The 17386-nt window shown below is 38.3% G+C and overlaps 1 protein-coding gene across 2 annotated transcripts in view; it reads left to right on the forward strand.

Moving 5' to 3' along the window:
* The first annotated feature begins 5791 nt into the window (after positions 1 to 5791).
* The window catches only part of LOC140741729 (fibrillin-2-like), a 295460-nt gene continuing 283865 nt past the window's right edge, over positions 5792 to 17386 (forward strand). Inside the window, exons 1-5 of one of the 2 annotated variants that reach the window (XM_073072059.1) lie at positions 5792 to 5807; positions 6165 to 6393; positions 7321 to 7403; positions 15446 to 15544; positions 15886 to 15981. In XM_073072059.1, the coding sequence (XP_072928160.1) occupies positions 6212 to 6393; positions 7321 to 7403; positions 15446 to 15544; positions 15886 to 15981 (460 nt within the window). In that variant the 5' untranslated portion in view covers positions 5792 to 5807; positions 6165 to 6211. Of the gene's footprint in view, positions 6394 to 7320; positions 7404 to 15445; positions 15545 to 15885; positions 15982 to 17386 lie in introns of both variants that reach the window. The other variant, XM_073072052.1, reaches the window with a different exon arrangement.

Raw genomic sequence — 17386 nt, forward strand, 5'->3', positions numbered from 1 at the left:
TCCAACACTATATTTGTCTGTTTGAGGAAAAGAGTGAAGATCAGGAGCCCAAATCTTGGACAAAGCTAATGGTCTAATGGACAACAGTGATCCTTTCCTTCTCATTTGGTTGAAGGCCTTGACTACCTAAAACAAGATTTAGGTGTAAACTTAAGAAATAAGTTACTACAAAAAAAAAGGTGTTTTTTTTCTAGAATTATTACCATGGCAACAGATCACTTGGTCCATGCCAAATATCATACAGCCATCAATGTTCAACCCATTTTATTTTTCCCTCATTTCCATCAAATCCTTCCAGACTTTATGACCCACTGTTACACTTGGAGCAGTTTATAGTCACCCATTTACACATCTTTAGAAATATAGGAGTAAACTAGGGCACTCAGTGGAATCCTATGCCATCCCACAGAGAGCCTGCAAACTCCAAACAGGTAGTACATGCCAGGATTGAACTTGTATTAGTGGAGCAGTGAGGCAACTGCCCTGCTACACGCACCACTTCAACATTGTACATTGTGGAGAACTAAGTGTAGCACACTGAGCCACTGTACATTTTAAAAGTCCAATATGAGTGTAAATTTCATTTGCCATTAAGATCTACTTTTGTTTCAGGCAGGGACAAGTGCCACACCTTAGGGTTAGGGGGAGTCATGTCACTATGGAAGCCTTTGAACTGCATTATTCAGTTCAAATTATGCATGCAGGGCTGCAATGCAGCAGCTATTTCAAATACAGCACAGATCAAGGTATACATTGCAATACAATACAAATTAGATGCTGTATACAATGCTGGAAAATGTGTTTTGCCAGGTTATCGTCCAGCCCAAGGTGAAATATACCCAAATATGGCAGCTTAATATATTCCTGTAGGATACAGTGTAGTTTTCCATTTATTCCTTTAATATCACCACTTTTATTCAAATATTGGACACAATAGGCAATATTTATGGAGGATGCAATGTTTGTTTATGGTATTGAAGATACCTGCTACAGCTTTCAATATATTTGCCTCTGGTATTCAGAATTTATGATTAACAACAAGAACGATCAAGTCCAGTGACAATTCAATCTGATTCTTTGATATATGTACAATGAAAGAGAACTAAACCTTAAGAGAAAATAATATTGAATCAGATATATTATTTAAATTAAAAAAACAAAGTGAAGCAAATTTTTAATGTTATTGTTAACAGCATTCATTGGAAACCCGAGCAAGTTATGGCACTCAAAGGTTCATAAAGCATAGCTGCAATTCCTGGAAAACTCAAGATTTGGTTAAGGTCCAGAATAGAACTTCTACTTTTGGATTACAATGAACAAAAGGGATGCCTCTCAAAGTCCAAACCTATGTCCCTACCATGAGCGGTGGAAACAGGTAAGGCCAGTCAACGGAGCCCTGGTGAAGTTGTACAGGCCAATCCCCTGTATAGAGGATGCAATGGATTGCAGAAGCATTGACGAACCCCAACCATACCATCGACTTCAGAAGATAATTGAGAGAGGAGACCATCGATGGCCTATGCTCCACTGGAAGCCAAGTAAGTAAGTAAGAACAAAAGGGATCAAAACATGACATCAAACTTGGTTTAATGTTAGAGAAAACGCAACCTTTTGTTTGAGACAACACAGAAGTGCGTAGTGTAAGACAAATTCTTTTCATTATTAGTGAGGTTTGAAGATGTTCTACTTTACCAAATACTAGGATCAATATTGCAAAATACTAAGTTTGGCTAATTTGTCATCTTTGAGTATTTTCAGATTTGATTAGGGATCTTAAGGAACCCTTAGGAGACAACAATCACAATATGATAGACTTCACCCAGCAAATTGTGAAGGAGAAGCTAAAGTCAGATGTATCAGCAATATAGCAGAGGAAAGAGAATTATAGAGGCATACAAGAGGAGCTGGCCAACATTGATTGGAGGGGTACACTAGCTGGGATAATGGCAGAATAGCAATGGCTGGAGTTTCTGAAAGAAATTCGGAAGGCACAGGAGAATTACATCCCAAAGAAGAAGTATTCTGAAGAGAGCATGACACAACCATGACTGATAAGGGAAGTCAACACCAACATAAAAGATAAAAAGAGAGCACATAACAGAGCAAAATTACTGGGAATTTAGAGGATTGGGAAGTTTTTAAAAACCAACAGAGGGCAACTAAAAAAGCCATAATAAGGAGGGAAAAGATGAAATATGGTAAGCTAGTCAATAGTATCAAAGAGGATACCAATTTTTTTCAGATATAAGGTAGAGGTGAGAGTAGATTTTGGACCGCTGGAAAATGACACTGGAGTTGTAGCAATGGGGAACAAGGATATGAAGACGAACTACCGTAAATAAGTATTTTGTATCCATCTTCACTGTGGAATACACAAGCAGAACGCTGAAAGTTCAGAGAGTGTCAGGGAGCAGAAGTGAGTGCAATTGCTATTACTAGGGAGAAGGTGCTTGGGAAGCCAAAAGGTTTTAAGTTGGATGAATCACTTGGACCAGATGGACTACAGCACAGGGTTCTGAAAGAGGTTGCTGGGGTATTGTGGAGGCATTGGTAATGATCTTTCAAGAATCACTAGATTCTGGCATGGTTCCAGAGAACTGGAAAATTGCAAATGTCACTTCACTCTTCAAGAAGGGAAGGAGGCAGAAGAATGGAATTTAAAGGCCAATTAGCCTGACCTCAGTGGTTGGGAAGATGTTGGATTCTATTGTTGAGGATGAAGTCTCAGGGTGCTTGGAGGCATATGATAAAATAGGCCGAAGGCAGGATGCTGTCCTTAATCTTGCCTGACAAATCTGTTGGAATTCTTTGAGGGAATAACTGGAAGGATAGACAAAGGAGAATTGGTAGATACTGAGTACTTGGATTTTCAGAAGCCCTTTGTCAATGTGCTGGACATGAGGCTGCTTAGCAAGATAGGAGCCCATGGTCTTACAGGAAAGATAATAGCATGAATAGAGGATTAGCTGGTTGGCAGGAGGCAAAGAGTGTGAATAGAGGGAGCCTTTTCTGGTTGGTTAGTGGTGTTCCGCAGGGGTCAGTGTTGGGTCTGTTTCTTTTTAAGTTATACATCCATGATGGTTTTGTGGCTAGTTTTGTACATGATTCAAAGATAAGTGGAGGGGCAGTTAGTGTTGCAGAAGCAGAGAAGCTGCAGAAGGACTCTTAGACAGATTAGGAGAATTGACAAAGAAGTGACAGATGGAATACAGTGTCAGGAAGTGTATGGTCATAGAGTTTGGTAAAAGGAACAAAGACATTGAGTATTTTCTAAATGGTCCAAGGTGCAAAGAGAATTGGGAGTCCTTGTGCAGGATTCCTTAAATGTTAACTTTCAGATTGAATCAGTGGTGAGAAAGCCAAATGCAATGTTAGCATTCATTTTGTTAAGACTAGAATATAAAAGCAAGGATGTAATACTGAGGTTTTATAAAGTACTGATGGAGTATTGTGAGCAGTTTTAGGCCCTTTATCTAAGAAAGGATGTGCTGATATTGGACAGGGTTCAGAGGAGGTTCACAAGAATGATTCTGGGAATGTAAGGCTTATTGCATAAGGAGTGATTGATGGCTTTGGGTCTGAACTCACTGGAATCTAATAGAACAAGGGAGGTGGATTTCATTGAAACCTATTGGATACTGAAAGGCCTTGTTAGAGTGGATGTGGAGAGGATGTTTCCTATAGCGGAGGAGTCTAGGACTAGAGGGCACAGATTCAGAATAGAGGGATGTCCATTTTGAATGGAGATGAGGAGGAATTGCTTTAGACAGAGGGTGGTAAATCTGTGGAATTTGTTGCCACAGGGAGCTGTGGAGGCCAGGTCACTGGGTGCATTTAAGGTGGAAGTTGATAGGTTCTTGATTAGTCAGGACACAAAAGTCTACAGGGAGAAGGCAGGAGAGGGAAGATGGATTAGCCATGATGAAATACCAGCGCAGATTTGATGAGCTAAATGGCCTCTTGCTGCTCCTAGCTTTTCTGGTCTTAGCACTGCATATGAAGCTGCTCCCCTCCAGCATACTCCATGAACAAGTTAAAATATTGCAATGTTTGTAATCCTCTGAAATGTGTTGAGCCAATTACATTGATTCAATTTTATTTAAAATAGCTGAGGGAAACGTCAAAACATTTTCATTCATAATTCAAATTTAAGCATTAAATTATATATTTGATTTATCACTTGACATTTATTTTATAGCCATTCAACAATTTCACCTTAACTACAAATATAATTGTTAAATTTAGTTCTCTATTTTTCAAAAACAAGTTTTATCGTTATCTTTAAAACACTTATTAACTGAGCTCCTTGCATTCATTGAAATGTCACAGTCCGGGACAGCTTCAGATGTCAGTGGCGTTGGTATGCCATACTTGGCAATATAAGATGTAATGATGGGTGATTGCAAGAATAGCATATAACCATTCAGAGTGAATGTGCGGGTAATCCCACCATTAACAGTTAAACTTTTATTTTAGTATTTCTAATGCTGTAAGTCCTATCAAAGTTGCTGTTCTGGTTTGATTAGTTTGCAGGGATTCCACATTTCCTGACTAAGCCACATTTTGGGACATGTGGTTACACACGTGTCTTAAAGTTAAATGTTAAACATGTGAAGGAAAACTAGCATTTGACTAATACCTTTAATGACCTCATGACCTCAGATAATGCCAATGTGCATGGGTGACAGCATCTGCACTGTTTAACATTTAAATTAACTCCAGACGTTGTTATGGAAGCATCTAGGAGTGAGTAAAAGATACCCTGGGCAGTGTTTAAATTTGACTTAACATCATACTGGAGTTGTATTCCTTGTGATGTCAGATCTAACTGAAGTAAGAATGCATAGCCCATGGAATCTCATATGCTTCACTTCAGTAAAGTTGACCCCAGCTAAATTTAAGTGTTAACTAAAACATTATCAACCATGCAATATGGAAACATATTTGAAATGGAATTTGCATTTAATTCATCACATGTGGAAAGTCTTTCTTTCAAATAATTGGTGAATTAATAAATAAAATCGATTGCATGCTTTCACCAATTATTTGTGAACTGTTTTCTTGTGTTTGGCAATTCGGGAACTGCAATTTATCTTCAGATTAACAATGCTAAATTGGAAAGCTAACGCGAAAGCTACTAAGGTGCATTGATACGAGTTGCGGCATTGAAGTACCTTACGAAATGTTTCTGCAAATCTGTGCATTTCTCCTGAACATATGCTTTTACGTTAGCAGATCCTCTCTGGAAATTGATGAGAGCTGCATTTAAAAAAATGTAGTGGTCGTCGGTTCGTATCGAAAAACTTTTTTAAACTTGTCACTTTGGGAATCGGCAAGAGGCGCAGATCTGAGCTCAGCTCCGGGATTCGGTCAAACGGCGCCAGGGACGACGAGCCCAGGTGTGGGAGCAGCCTGTGATTAACCTGCCGCGGATGGTTCTGGAGCAGCCTCCCCGAGACTGGGAAAATTCCACTACCGCCTCCTTCGCGTTGGCGCATCGCCCCCCTTTTAACGAGCGGAACACTGCCAATAATCTGGAGGGACCGAAGAAATATAGTTGAGGTAAAAGATTGAATTTATTTTGTTTTCGTATAATTTACGGTAACTTGCAGTGACTAAAACAAAATATAATAAAGCTGCGATGGCGCGGGGAAGGAATCCGACCCGTCTCCCGTTTCGTTTGCACCACCCAGCGGAGCTGATGAGACGAGTGTGCAGGCTCATTGCTCCCCTCTCCGGCTGAGTCCTCCCCTCAGCCCACGTGCTTGCAGTCGCCCCCATTGACAGGAGCCAGTGAAAAGCCGGCGGTCAGTACGCAGACTTTCAGTCTCAGTTCGCCTGACTTGGCGGCTTTTTGTGAAGTTCTTTAAGCACGTTTTGACTCTATAACTGGACACGCTTTCCTCTCCCCAGCCCTCTTCTCTCTGGCTCTTAGAACATTGTATTCCTTCCCCTCTCTAACTGACTTAGTTGGATTTTTGGGTCCCGACACTGTCCTTTCGGCTGCGACAACAAAGCTCTAAATCTTTTGTTTTGCACTTTTCAGTAAAGCAATCATAACGTTTACCAGACTTCTGCAGCGGTTGAGAGGATACCGAGCCATATCGTGACCGCTAACTTAATTAACAGACTTTTGAAATTGCGCTTTTTTTTTAAAACAAAAGGTTGATCTGGAAATCCTTCAGAGCCAAGGAGCGAGTGTGTTCCCAGGATGGGGATACGGTGCTGTTGGAAATTCCTGCTGGGATGTATAGCTATAACAGGCTTCGCGGTGGAAAAAGTGACGGGACAACAATATGCAAGAGGATTTGAAGCACAACGATTCAATCCAAATGACATGAGGGAAGCAAACAACAGAGTGAGGCGAAGAGGCCAGCACGATATGCTCAGAGGGTATACATCTTTTTATTAAGATCAATATGCTTTGGTTTGAATATTTATTTATATTTTAATGCAAACTCTAGCGGTTGGAATATTAAGGTAACGTATTGTGACAGTTGTGAAGCCGGACTTCCCGCTGAACTGTCACCAACCAAGATTTCTCAGTATGAGCATTAAGTAAGTTCCTCGATCTCCAGGATTTCTGTGCAGGAAATTATCCTCGAGATGTGTTTGTGTGTAACAATGATCCGACGCATGCAGGGTCAGATTTTATCTGAAGTAACGTGAAAGGAGAATGCTGAAAATTTGATCACCTCTTATTTACATCAACGGCGATCAACTCCGGTGTTTTATTAGTCCAGTTTTAGAAAGTGATCATTTTTATCTTGTTTGAAGACTTTGAACATTATGATCAGTTAAAAGTTCATGAGCCGAGTTGGTTTGTAATGGTTATTGTCTTCAAAACCTTGAAATGAATAATGTTGTTTTTTGACGCCTTATGAATATTTTTATTAAGTCCATAAAATATAATTTTTAGAATCAAATAAAAAGATCCTCAATTAATATGGGCAAGTCGGTTAATCATTTTTTCTTAACAGGAAGAGGCATTCTGTAGAGCAAATTTAATAATGTTAGCAATAACAATTTCTACCCAGAATTGCCAGATTTATGATAGGTTAGCAGAAACGAGAAAAAAATCTGAAGACAGAAAAATATTAAACTTAATTTGCCAAGCTTCCATCCTTGCATATATTATTTGTGCAACTGAACGTTGTATTTAGAAAATAATCTCTAAATTTAGTTTTATTTGTGAAATACAAATTGGTTACAACTAAGAGTTTGGGTGTGCCGGGGTGTTGACCATTATTTCCTTTATAGTGATCTGTTTAAAATTTCTGAATTTCTGAATGGTTTTGATTTTAAATATATGCATCACAGGCCAAATGTCTGTGGATCTCGATTTCACTCCTACTGCTGCCCGGGATGGAAAACGTTACCTGGTGGAAATCAGTGCATTGTCCGTAAGTGCTGTCGTTCCTACTTTTTCCATTTTATATAGCCATGTGATACTGAATGGTGCAATATAATATCTTTAACATATGGAAATGTTTAAGTAAAATATATACAGCTTATATGGAAATATTTGGACACAAATGTACAAAAGTCAAGATGATTTGTTCATATATTATCTTTGTTATTATAAGGCTTTAATTTCTCTTAAGCCATTTATTTTTATCACAGAGCTTAAGTTACATTTTAGGTGCAGATGGGAAATTATAATTTGTATTTGAACAAGCAAATTTTCTCTTTTATTGCCAATGTCAAATGAAATCAAGACGAAGCCTAAACTGCAATTTGAGTACCAGGTTGTTAAGACATCAGTTTGGGAATCACATTACCTTATGTTTGGAATGCTGACAGGCAGAAATGTTTGCATCAGACTAGCTAGACACTGAACTTGGGTGGAGAGTAATGCACTCTGTCAGCTAGGTCTGGTGTTGGTGCAACAGTTAAATTATTGGGTTTAGTAATTGACATACCTCAGTAAGTACTTCAGAGTTCATATTCCACCGCTGAAATTGTAATTTTCTTCAGAAAGCACTCTGCTCATGCATATTCATGATCACAAAAATACATTGTAAAAACACACCTTATTCATTGATGTCCTTCTGAGGAGCAAGTCTACTACCTTTCCTAGTCTGGCCTATACTCCAGATTCATCAGTGTCATTCACTCTTAAACTGCTGTAACAAGCCTCTCTATTCCCTATCCCTAAATGCCCTCTGAAACAAACACTGGTCTTTCCATAAACAATCTGATCCTCATTAACCAATGAATAAATGAAAGAAGCAACTTCACAAAAGGGTGCAGCTTCAGTTTTGCAGAATTCATAATGTTTGCAGAAAACATTGTTTTCATAATGTTACATTGGAAGTATCCAATTGGGTCCAAATTAAATTGGTGTTTTTTTTTGTCCACCTTTTGTCATTTGCTATATTGGTGCTTCCAAGAATTATTTTATGATTTCTAAAATGTTCATAGTTTGGTGTACCAGGTGTTGAATTCAACTTCAGTTATTGAGTCATAGAGCTATTTAGCATGCAAATTGGCCCTTCAGCTCAATTAACTAAGTGAGCTCATTCTGTCCATGATTTTGTACCTGTTTCTATGCTCTCCTTTAACCAATGAATAAATGTACCATGTACAAAGTCAAAGTAGAGTTGTTGTATGCTGAAGTACAGGTGCAAAGACTTGTGGCAGCAGCACAGGCGCTTAGTATCACGTAAGTAGCATTTACAAGAAAGACAAAAGTTAAACATAAAATATACGTTAACAAGAAGGAATCACAATTTGAACAAAAAATGAAGTCCGTTGTAGCACAAAGTGATCAGGATGATCATAGTGCTACTAAGCTGTAGTGTAGTGGTGCACCATCTGTGTGTTTTTAAAATAAGTTGTTCATCTTCCTCTCCACACTTCAAACATGCATACTCTGGTTTTGTACTCCCCTACCCTGGGGGAAAAGACTGGCTCTGGCTATTCACCTTATCCATGCCCCTTATATAAATACTCCAGGGAAAAATGGCCCTTGCCTATGAAGCCTCTCCTTATAACTAAAATTCTTCTGTTCTGGTATCACACTCATAAATCTTTTTTGCATCTTTTACAGTTTAATGTATCTTCCTATCACAAGATGTCCAGAACTGTATGCCTAATGAGGCCTAACCAATACCTTGTAGAACCGTCTCATGATGTCCCAGTGTTTATACTTAGTACCCTGACTGATAAACGCAAGTGTGCCAATGCCACCTACATCGTCCTGTCTACCTGTGTCACCGCTTTCAGGGAACTATGCACCGCTCTTTGTTCTACAGCACTCCACAGGGCCCTCCCATTTACTATTAGTCCTGTTCTGGTTTGTCTTGCCAAAATGCAACATCTTGTATTTATCTGAATTAACTCCACCTGCCATTCCTCAATTCCTTCGCATTTATTAAAGCTAATGACATTTCTCTTCTCCTGCTGAGGCACATGCACACAGTTATTTATTTATTTTGTTTGAAGATTGCTGCCTTCCCCATGGCTCTGGCTGCCATTTAACCACATGTTTCCTTGTGAATACCGCCTGCCAGTTTGGAGGAGTGTTGCACTGAGAGGGTCATACTCTCAATGTCCAACTTTTGTGTGATCCTGTACAGTGCATTATGCATATCCAAGCCTAGTATTTTGGTGGTCATGATGCATTCATTATCTGACAACTCTGTGCAATTTGCATTTGAGCTGCAAGAGTGAAAAGTGATGAATAAGGACATTTTACAGGTGATGTGCCTCTTGATTCAGTTGGATTCTACTGTGCACAAGGGCAGCATGCGCAAAATTAATATTATATCACCAAACAGTGGTATTGTGTACATAAATGATCTGCTCTGACAATAACAAAGCAAATGCAGGTACCTTAGGAATGTTAGTGTACAGAGGAATCTTGTGATGCATATCCCTGTCGTGCTGAAAGTGGTGAGACAGGAGAATAGAGAGCTGAAGAGGCATTTGGTATGCTTGTCTATTTAGGCCAAGGCATTGAGTACAAGAGCTGTGATGTCAGATTGCAGATGTATAAACATTGGTATGACCACACTTGGAGTTTTGTGTAAAGTTCTTGTCACACAATATAGGAAGGATGTGGTAGCAATAGGGGGAGAGAATTCAGAAGTGATTCATCAGGATATTTGCTGGACTGCAGGTCTGTATTTGTAATGAGGAATTGGTTAGGCTGGATTTATTCTCACTAGAATGTAGGAGTGTGAGTGGTGGCTTTGTAAATATTTATAAGGATCTTGGCTAGGATGGAAAATCTTTTACTCAGGACTGGGGAGTCTTGAACTTGTGGGTGTAGTTTATGGTGAGAGGGGAGAAATTTAAAGGAAATCCAAGGGGCAAGAATTTCACACACAGCACAGTGGGTCTCTGGGATGTCGGGCAGATATAATTACAGCATATAAAAGCCATTTAGACATTCTTGTATACAAAAAATGCATGGTGGTATACAGGCCTAATGCAAGCAAATAGGTTGGTGTAGCTAGGGATCACAGTCAGCATAGATGAGTTCAGCCAAAAGGGCCCATTTCGATGCAAAACCGTTTTTGTGTTACTATGAATTTAACTTCCTGGACTTCTCTGGAGTAGGTCTGGTGAGCAGGTTTCAGATTCATGCTAGTCTTCTATATACCGTAAAACCCTGTCACCTCAATGTCTTTGTCTTTACTATCAATAATATTCCAAGCAGCTGTAGGTCAAGCAGAGTGAATTAAAGATAGTTTATTTTTGTTCAGTCTATCTTATATCACAATCATCATAAATTCATTTTTCTGAACAGCTGGATGGCCACAATGCCAAAACAAAAGTCAGCACAAAATTACCATACAAATCAAATTTATAACTCCAAACCTGCCAAGGTCTATACCTGTAGTGTCTACATTCTTTGTGGTCCCCACACAGTGGTTGCAGTGTGATCGATAGAAAAAGCTACTGATTGAGAATCAATTGAATGGATATCCCTGAACGCCACTTTATTAGCCAGTTAATTTTATCCTTCTCATCATGTTCTGATAAATGAACATCAAGCCAATAGAAATTTTGGCCTTGTGCTACTTGGAACTGAAGTTGGACTTTCCAACATGCTTGAGGCTGTGAGCTTTCAGAGGAAGCAAAAGTTTTTACTCCACTTGTTGAATTGGATCATCCTCATGAAAGTGCCTGTGTTCAGCGCAGATGTAGACCTGAACTGGTGGCAGCGTCTTCTGTCTTAATACCTGGGCAGTACTGGAGAACAATAATTTCTCTGTCAGCTTATTTATACAATAATACAGTCGGCCCTCCTTATCCACGGATTCTGCGTGCGCGGATTCAACCAACTGCGGATCGGGAAAACCCGGAAGTTCTTTCTCCAGCACTTGTTGTTTGAGCATGTACAGACTTTTTTCTTGTCTTTATTCCCTAAACAATACAGTATAACAACTATTTACATAGCATGTACATTGTATTAGGTATTATAAGTAATCTAGAAATGACTTAAAACTACAGGCAGTCCCCGGGTTATGAATAAGTTCCATTCCTGAGTCCATCAACAAGTCGGATTTGAAGTCAGAACAGGTACATCCGGTATTATTTAGCATCAGTCAAACATTTTTCTTAGTATATAGTACATATTTTACCTTTCTATGCATATAAAACACTTAAGAAACATGTATTTCAATAATTAAACCACTGCGTTGCTTAGTAATAATTGTAGCTTTCATCGGGGCAGGGCCTTTCATATGCTCCATTAAAATTGTTCTGATCGTTGACCGACTGTAGCCTAACGCTTTTCCAATGACTGATGGCGTTTCACCTCTTTCCGATCAGTTTATTACTTCCACCTTACTTTCAATCGTGATTGTGACTATTTTCGTGAACAGAAACACCACGGATTTAGAGCTGCACTGCCAGGTCCTAATGTCCACCACATGGAACATGTTAAATAAAGTCTGGGGTTCCACTGGGTCCTAAAGTCCACCGCACTGAGCCAGGTTAAATAAAGGACTTGAGCATCTGCGTTTTTTAGTATCTCTGGGGGGGGGGGGGGGGTCTCAGAACCAACCCCCCCATGGATAAGGAGGCCTTCTGTATATAGATTAGAAATGCTGAAGTAAAGTTTAAATGATCAAGGAACAATTTTAATTTGCCGTATGCTTGTACGTGCATTAGGAATTTGCTGTGTTTTGTTGGTCAGGGTGTAAAAAAACAGCAATTACAAAATGAGAATGATATAAAAATAAAATTAGAAGTTAAAATATGGAATACAATGTGCATAAATACATACCAGTGTGCAGCTTTTATCCCTATCAGTACAGTGACAGAGATAAAGGGTGGGTGGAAATACCACAGGGAGAGCAAAAATAAGTGGTTTATGTATATGCCTGTTCTGAAGGTCATGTTGCAATCAAGCATTACACTAGGATTGTGATTTTTTTTTTTCATTTTGGACAACTGATGGAGATAAAGATCTTTTTATTAAACATTGGCTTTATTTGTCATGTGTACATTGACACATACAGTGAAGCGCATCATTTTGGTCATCTTACATCAATGACTAACACAGTCTGTGGATTATGCTGGGGGCACCTCAAGTGCTGCCCCACTTCCAACACCAACACTGCATGCCCACAACTCACTAACCCTAACTGCATGTCTTCAGAATGTGGGAGGAAATCGGTGGAAACCCATGCAGTCACTGGGGTTGTGAGGCAGTGGTTCTCCTCTCTGACAACACATTAGTGCAATTTATGGCAGGATGGCAAACAATGGTTTCTGCCTTTAGTTGTTTGGTTGGTGAAAATTTCAGTGATACTAGAATATTGGATAATCAGACTGACTATTGAGAAACTCTGGAGGTGTCAAGATAGGCTCTGGTGAGGGGTAGCCGAATGTCCTAACCCCAGATGTACAAACTGAAGCTTTGTATTTAGATGTTTCCATGCATCAGACTGTAGAAAAGGGAATAGTGGGGAGAGGGTTGAGAAATGGAGTGTGTGGTGTGGCGACTGGGGACATCAGGTGCTACAGTAGATTCCCATGACATAGAAGATGTAATAGTGCAAGGCAAGGGTAAGATTGGAAGCCAGTGAAGATGATTAATGGTACATAAAAGTGGAACCAAGTGACTGAGGTCCTGCTCAGCTGATAGTGACTGTGGTGGAGGATTTTTTTTTTAATCAATCATGGTCAAACAGAATCAAGAAGGACAAAGATAGATTCCTTTCTTTTTGCAATCACATTGAATATAATTTCTTTTCTGGTAAGAGATGGATCAATGGGCAAAAACCTGACTGGAATGTTTCAAATAAAATTTGGTCCTGAATTTGGGTGGAAGCAAAAGATGCAAGGACTTTGGCAATAGTGAAGAGAGATTCCAGTTTGCTAAGACAAAGGATATTTTTGTGGATGGGGAATGATTCTAGATTTGAAAGTGTTAGATATTGCTAGAAATTTGCAAATTTGAGCCCAGGAAAGGATGCACAGAAGATTGATGGGCTTAGAGTCAAAGGAGCATGATATCATGTTCCACATAATAAGTGGCCAACAAATTACCAGAAATTTGTATTTATAAACAAATACTTTTTACTTCAAATAAAATCTTTGAAGTAACTAAGATTGGTATTGGCTTCTAGCACAGGATGTGGAATGAAGGGCCTTGTCTAGCACGTTAGTATGTATAATATTGGCTTTAGATGTTTGAACGGTTTCAGCAAATGGAATGAAAATGTTTGCTTTCTCTAGAAGGGTCATGGTTTCAAATATGTTGGTAAGTCTCATTACAGTTCCAAGTGGCACAAGGCCACAAAACAATCTATTGGCTAGGTACTCATTTATCAGAGTCAGTGAACATAATGAGAGGGTTTTTTTGGGGGTGGGGGAAAAAATTGCCTGGCCAGTACACTAGGCTACAGGGCTGAAATAAGTTCATGAAAACTTTTGTAGGACCTGATAGTTATATAAGCCTAGGAGAGAAAATAACACTTTTTCAATTTTCTTGTATTATTTTTCGGCATTGTATTATCCTGAATGGACCGATGAGCACATTTTTATTAGTCTTATAGGGCATTAAGGGACCTGCTGTGTATGTAAAATGTTAATTGCAAGTACAACCAGATAGATGAAAGTGAGAACAGGGCAATGAATTAACATTAGTGATCAGAAGTAGTGGTGTTCACTTACCCTGCACTTGGTTTCCCTAACATAGAAGTGCTATTTGGTTCATGGTATGCTAATAAACTCTTCGCCAGCTCGGTACAGGTATGGATTTTAAACAACATTTTGATGACAAACTCTACCATCTTCATCAGGGATGATGCATTGGTTAAAATCGATGCTTGTACCGGGTGGAAGCCTGAGAAAAGTTTATTTGTCAAATACGCTGGGAAAGTTCAAGATCCTTTTCATGGTATGCAACTCCATAAAAGAATCATAATAAATAACTTTCATCTGCAAGATATGGTTGGTCCCTGAGTAGTGAAGTCAGAAAGCATATGACAACTGTTGAATATCCTATGCTTGTGGAAGAAGGTGCCAAGCAATGCTATTAATATTTTTTCACAACTATGCATAAAGTTCAGCAATTCTAATGCTTTGTAATTTAGTAAAATGTTGCAAGAAAGTAATCCAATAATTCCCTTGATTTTCTCATCAGTGGTAAACAATTGATAGCATTATTATACAGAAGAAACCTGTCCAGACTTTTAATGCAGTTCATACCATAAGTTGTGGTCACTCAATTGAAAAAAGCACAATGTTCTGCTAGGATCAGGTTCTAGTGTGAACCGAGCAAGTAGTGCCTTGTCCCCATAACCTTTCGAGGTATGAGTGCGGGGGAGAAATTTCCCCTTGCTTGGTAATGATAAAGAAATGATACATTGACTGCATCGGAGCTGAATTTTGAAACTTTGACATGTTTATTGCTACTAAGCAAAAGAAGAACATCTAAGCAGCATTTGTAAGTTAGAATGCAATGTAAAATGTTTTACCAAGAAAAATAAAATGTGAATGAAAATTAGATTGTCTTTGAAACAAAGGCAAAGGTTTAAAAACAAACTTTAAAAAAAACTCAGTAATGATTAAAGCAATTTATATCTTCATCAATGTGAGATCTATTTTCAATGCCTCAGATTGCAAAGTTGCTTTATGGTAATTTAGATGTACATCCCTGTTAATTTTTATTTAAATTGGATAGATAAGTCTTAAATTTTCTAGCATGCTTGATGTCTTATAGTTAAGTGCAACAGTCATAACCTTTAAATGTGGCACAACTTTTAAAGTAGTGGGATAATACTAACAGAACTTCTGTGCATGACTGCTTTTATACAAGAAGGTATATATTGCAGTCTAATTTGCTTCTCAATAATGGCGCGTGTTCCCCCATTTACTTTTACCACATAATCTAGGCCAATATACAATTAAATCAGAAATGCACTCTTAAATTCTATATTTGAAATTTTGTTTACTTGTATCCACTGCTTCTCATCTGCAGCTATTTGTCGAAATACCTGTGGTGATGGATTCTGCTCACGCCCCAACATGTGCACCTGCTCCAATGGACAAATCTCTCCAAGCTGTGGGACAAAGTCACGTAGGTTTCTCAGTATTTCTTTTACCACTTTATTGCTTATCTGTCACCATTAGCTGAGTGAATCTTTAGATTGTGTACGTCAGCAACACATACTGAACAGCTATAACGTGCAAAGCAGTAAATTTTTGTTAAATAAAGGAGATTGATAATGATTAAAGCTTTTTAACGCTTCACTTTATTATAAGAATTTATAGTGGCTTGGGCAATATTGTTGGAGATTCTATCTAATCTTTCATAAAACCTTGTAATGAACTATGATATTTTGTTTATCGTTCAATTATTATACTATTTCTTCTCTGGAGCTAGTAGGAAATTAATGGTAAATTAATACTGTTTTGTAGTTCAACAATGCAACATCAGATGTATGAATGGAGGGAATTGTGCAGAAAACCATTGCCAGTGCCAGAAAGGATACACAGGAACCCACTGCGGACAACGTAAGTAGATTTTACTGATGGATATGTGATTAAAGTAATCGTTTAACTGTAAGATTAGAACGCATCATTGTGGCCCAGTGCTAGGAAAATGTTGACATCAAATTCCCACACAAATTTAATCTGATTTAATCAAAGGATTTTTTTCCTGCTGTCATTTGCTTTTTATAGCAGTTACAATTGGAATTTTAGTATTCATTATTTGAAACAGTACTGTAAATGTATTTAAAATATATTCCGTATCAGCATTTTAAAAAAATAAAATTGCTGATGGGGCTAACTTTTAAATTTGATAGAATTAATTAGCTTGATTTTTCTTGTGAAGTTGAAGTTGAACATTTCTGTCCGTTGCAGTTTGGAACCTTAAGACTTGTACGCAACTTCGGAAAGTTGCGTACCTTCAGAAATGTTCCGAAGGTGCTTCCTGGCAATATCCCAATTGTGTTTTGTGCACAATCATTTATGGAGTACAGTGCTGAAACAACCATTTTCCTACCGTTTCCAAGTAACTGTGCTGGGAAATCTGTTTTCTGAATCCCACCACCTCCATAAGTTTCAAAGGAAAGAAATTACTTTGAAAGAGAGATGCATTTCTAATGTTCATTTATTTTGAATAAGTTGAAGTATGGCAAATATATTAGTTCATTATATCTTTTAGTGTTTTAAATTGCTTTCAAAATAATCATTTTTAATTTGCATGTTATTAATGCCAGTGTTCTTCGCATGTATTTTTAAGTATTTGTAAAACCAAGGAGATTCTCAAAAACATTCAAAAATCAGTGACTGTTTTATCAGTTGATGGACCTGGGATGTTGTTTGGTGGGATGATGCTGGATTACTGTCCTATAGGAAGCCTTGTTTTTGAAATTTAATTATCACTGTAAAGCATTGATAAAAGATGGGAAATAGCACCAGTCTATCACAAGACTAAGAATTCTGTATGTGGCTCTCCATGAATATTACAATAACTAAATTTAAAGTAGTTACTCTCTGAAAGTAACGGCCTTGTGTAGGAATTGTTTTGCACAAAAGTAAAATTAAGGTACTTTTATACATGGAGAAATATGGGGGGGGGGGAATCAAGACAAATTTGATCTGAGAACCTTTTGAGATTTTTAGCGTTCAGGAATTGGGCAAGAAGAGCAGATATTAGGACTAGTTTTCCTTTCCCTTCATGACGTCACCAGATAAATTTTCAAATGGCTAGGAGCTTTGTTTATGGGGAATTTTATTGCAGACATCAGTGAGCCCTTTTCCTTATGTAGTTTCATATCCATGAATTTAAATTGACGGAAGATCACAGATGAGTAAATCAGAATAGATGATTTGTCAATCTCAAATTCTTGGGTTGACATTTTTATGCTATAAATCTTGCCGTGGGGAGTTCTGTTTCAAGCTATGCTTTGTT

Source organism: Hemitrygon akajei, chromosome 2, assembly GCF_048418815.1.
Source record: "Hemitrygon akajei chromosome 2, sHemAka1.3, whole genome shotgun sequence".
Lineage (NCBI taxonomy): Eukaryota > Metazoa > Chordata > Chondrichthyes > Myliobatiformes > Dasyatidae > Hemitrygon > Hemitrygon akajei.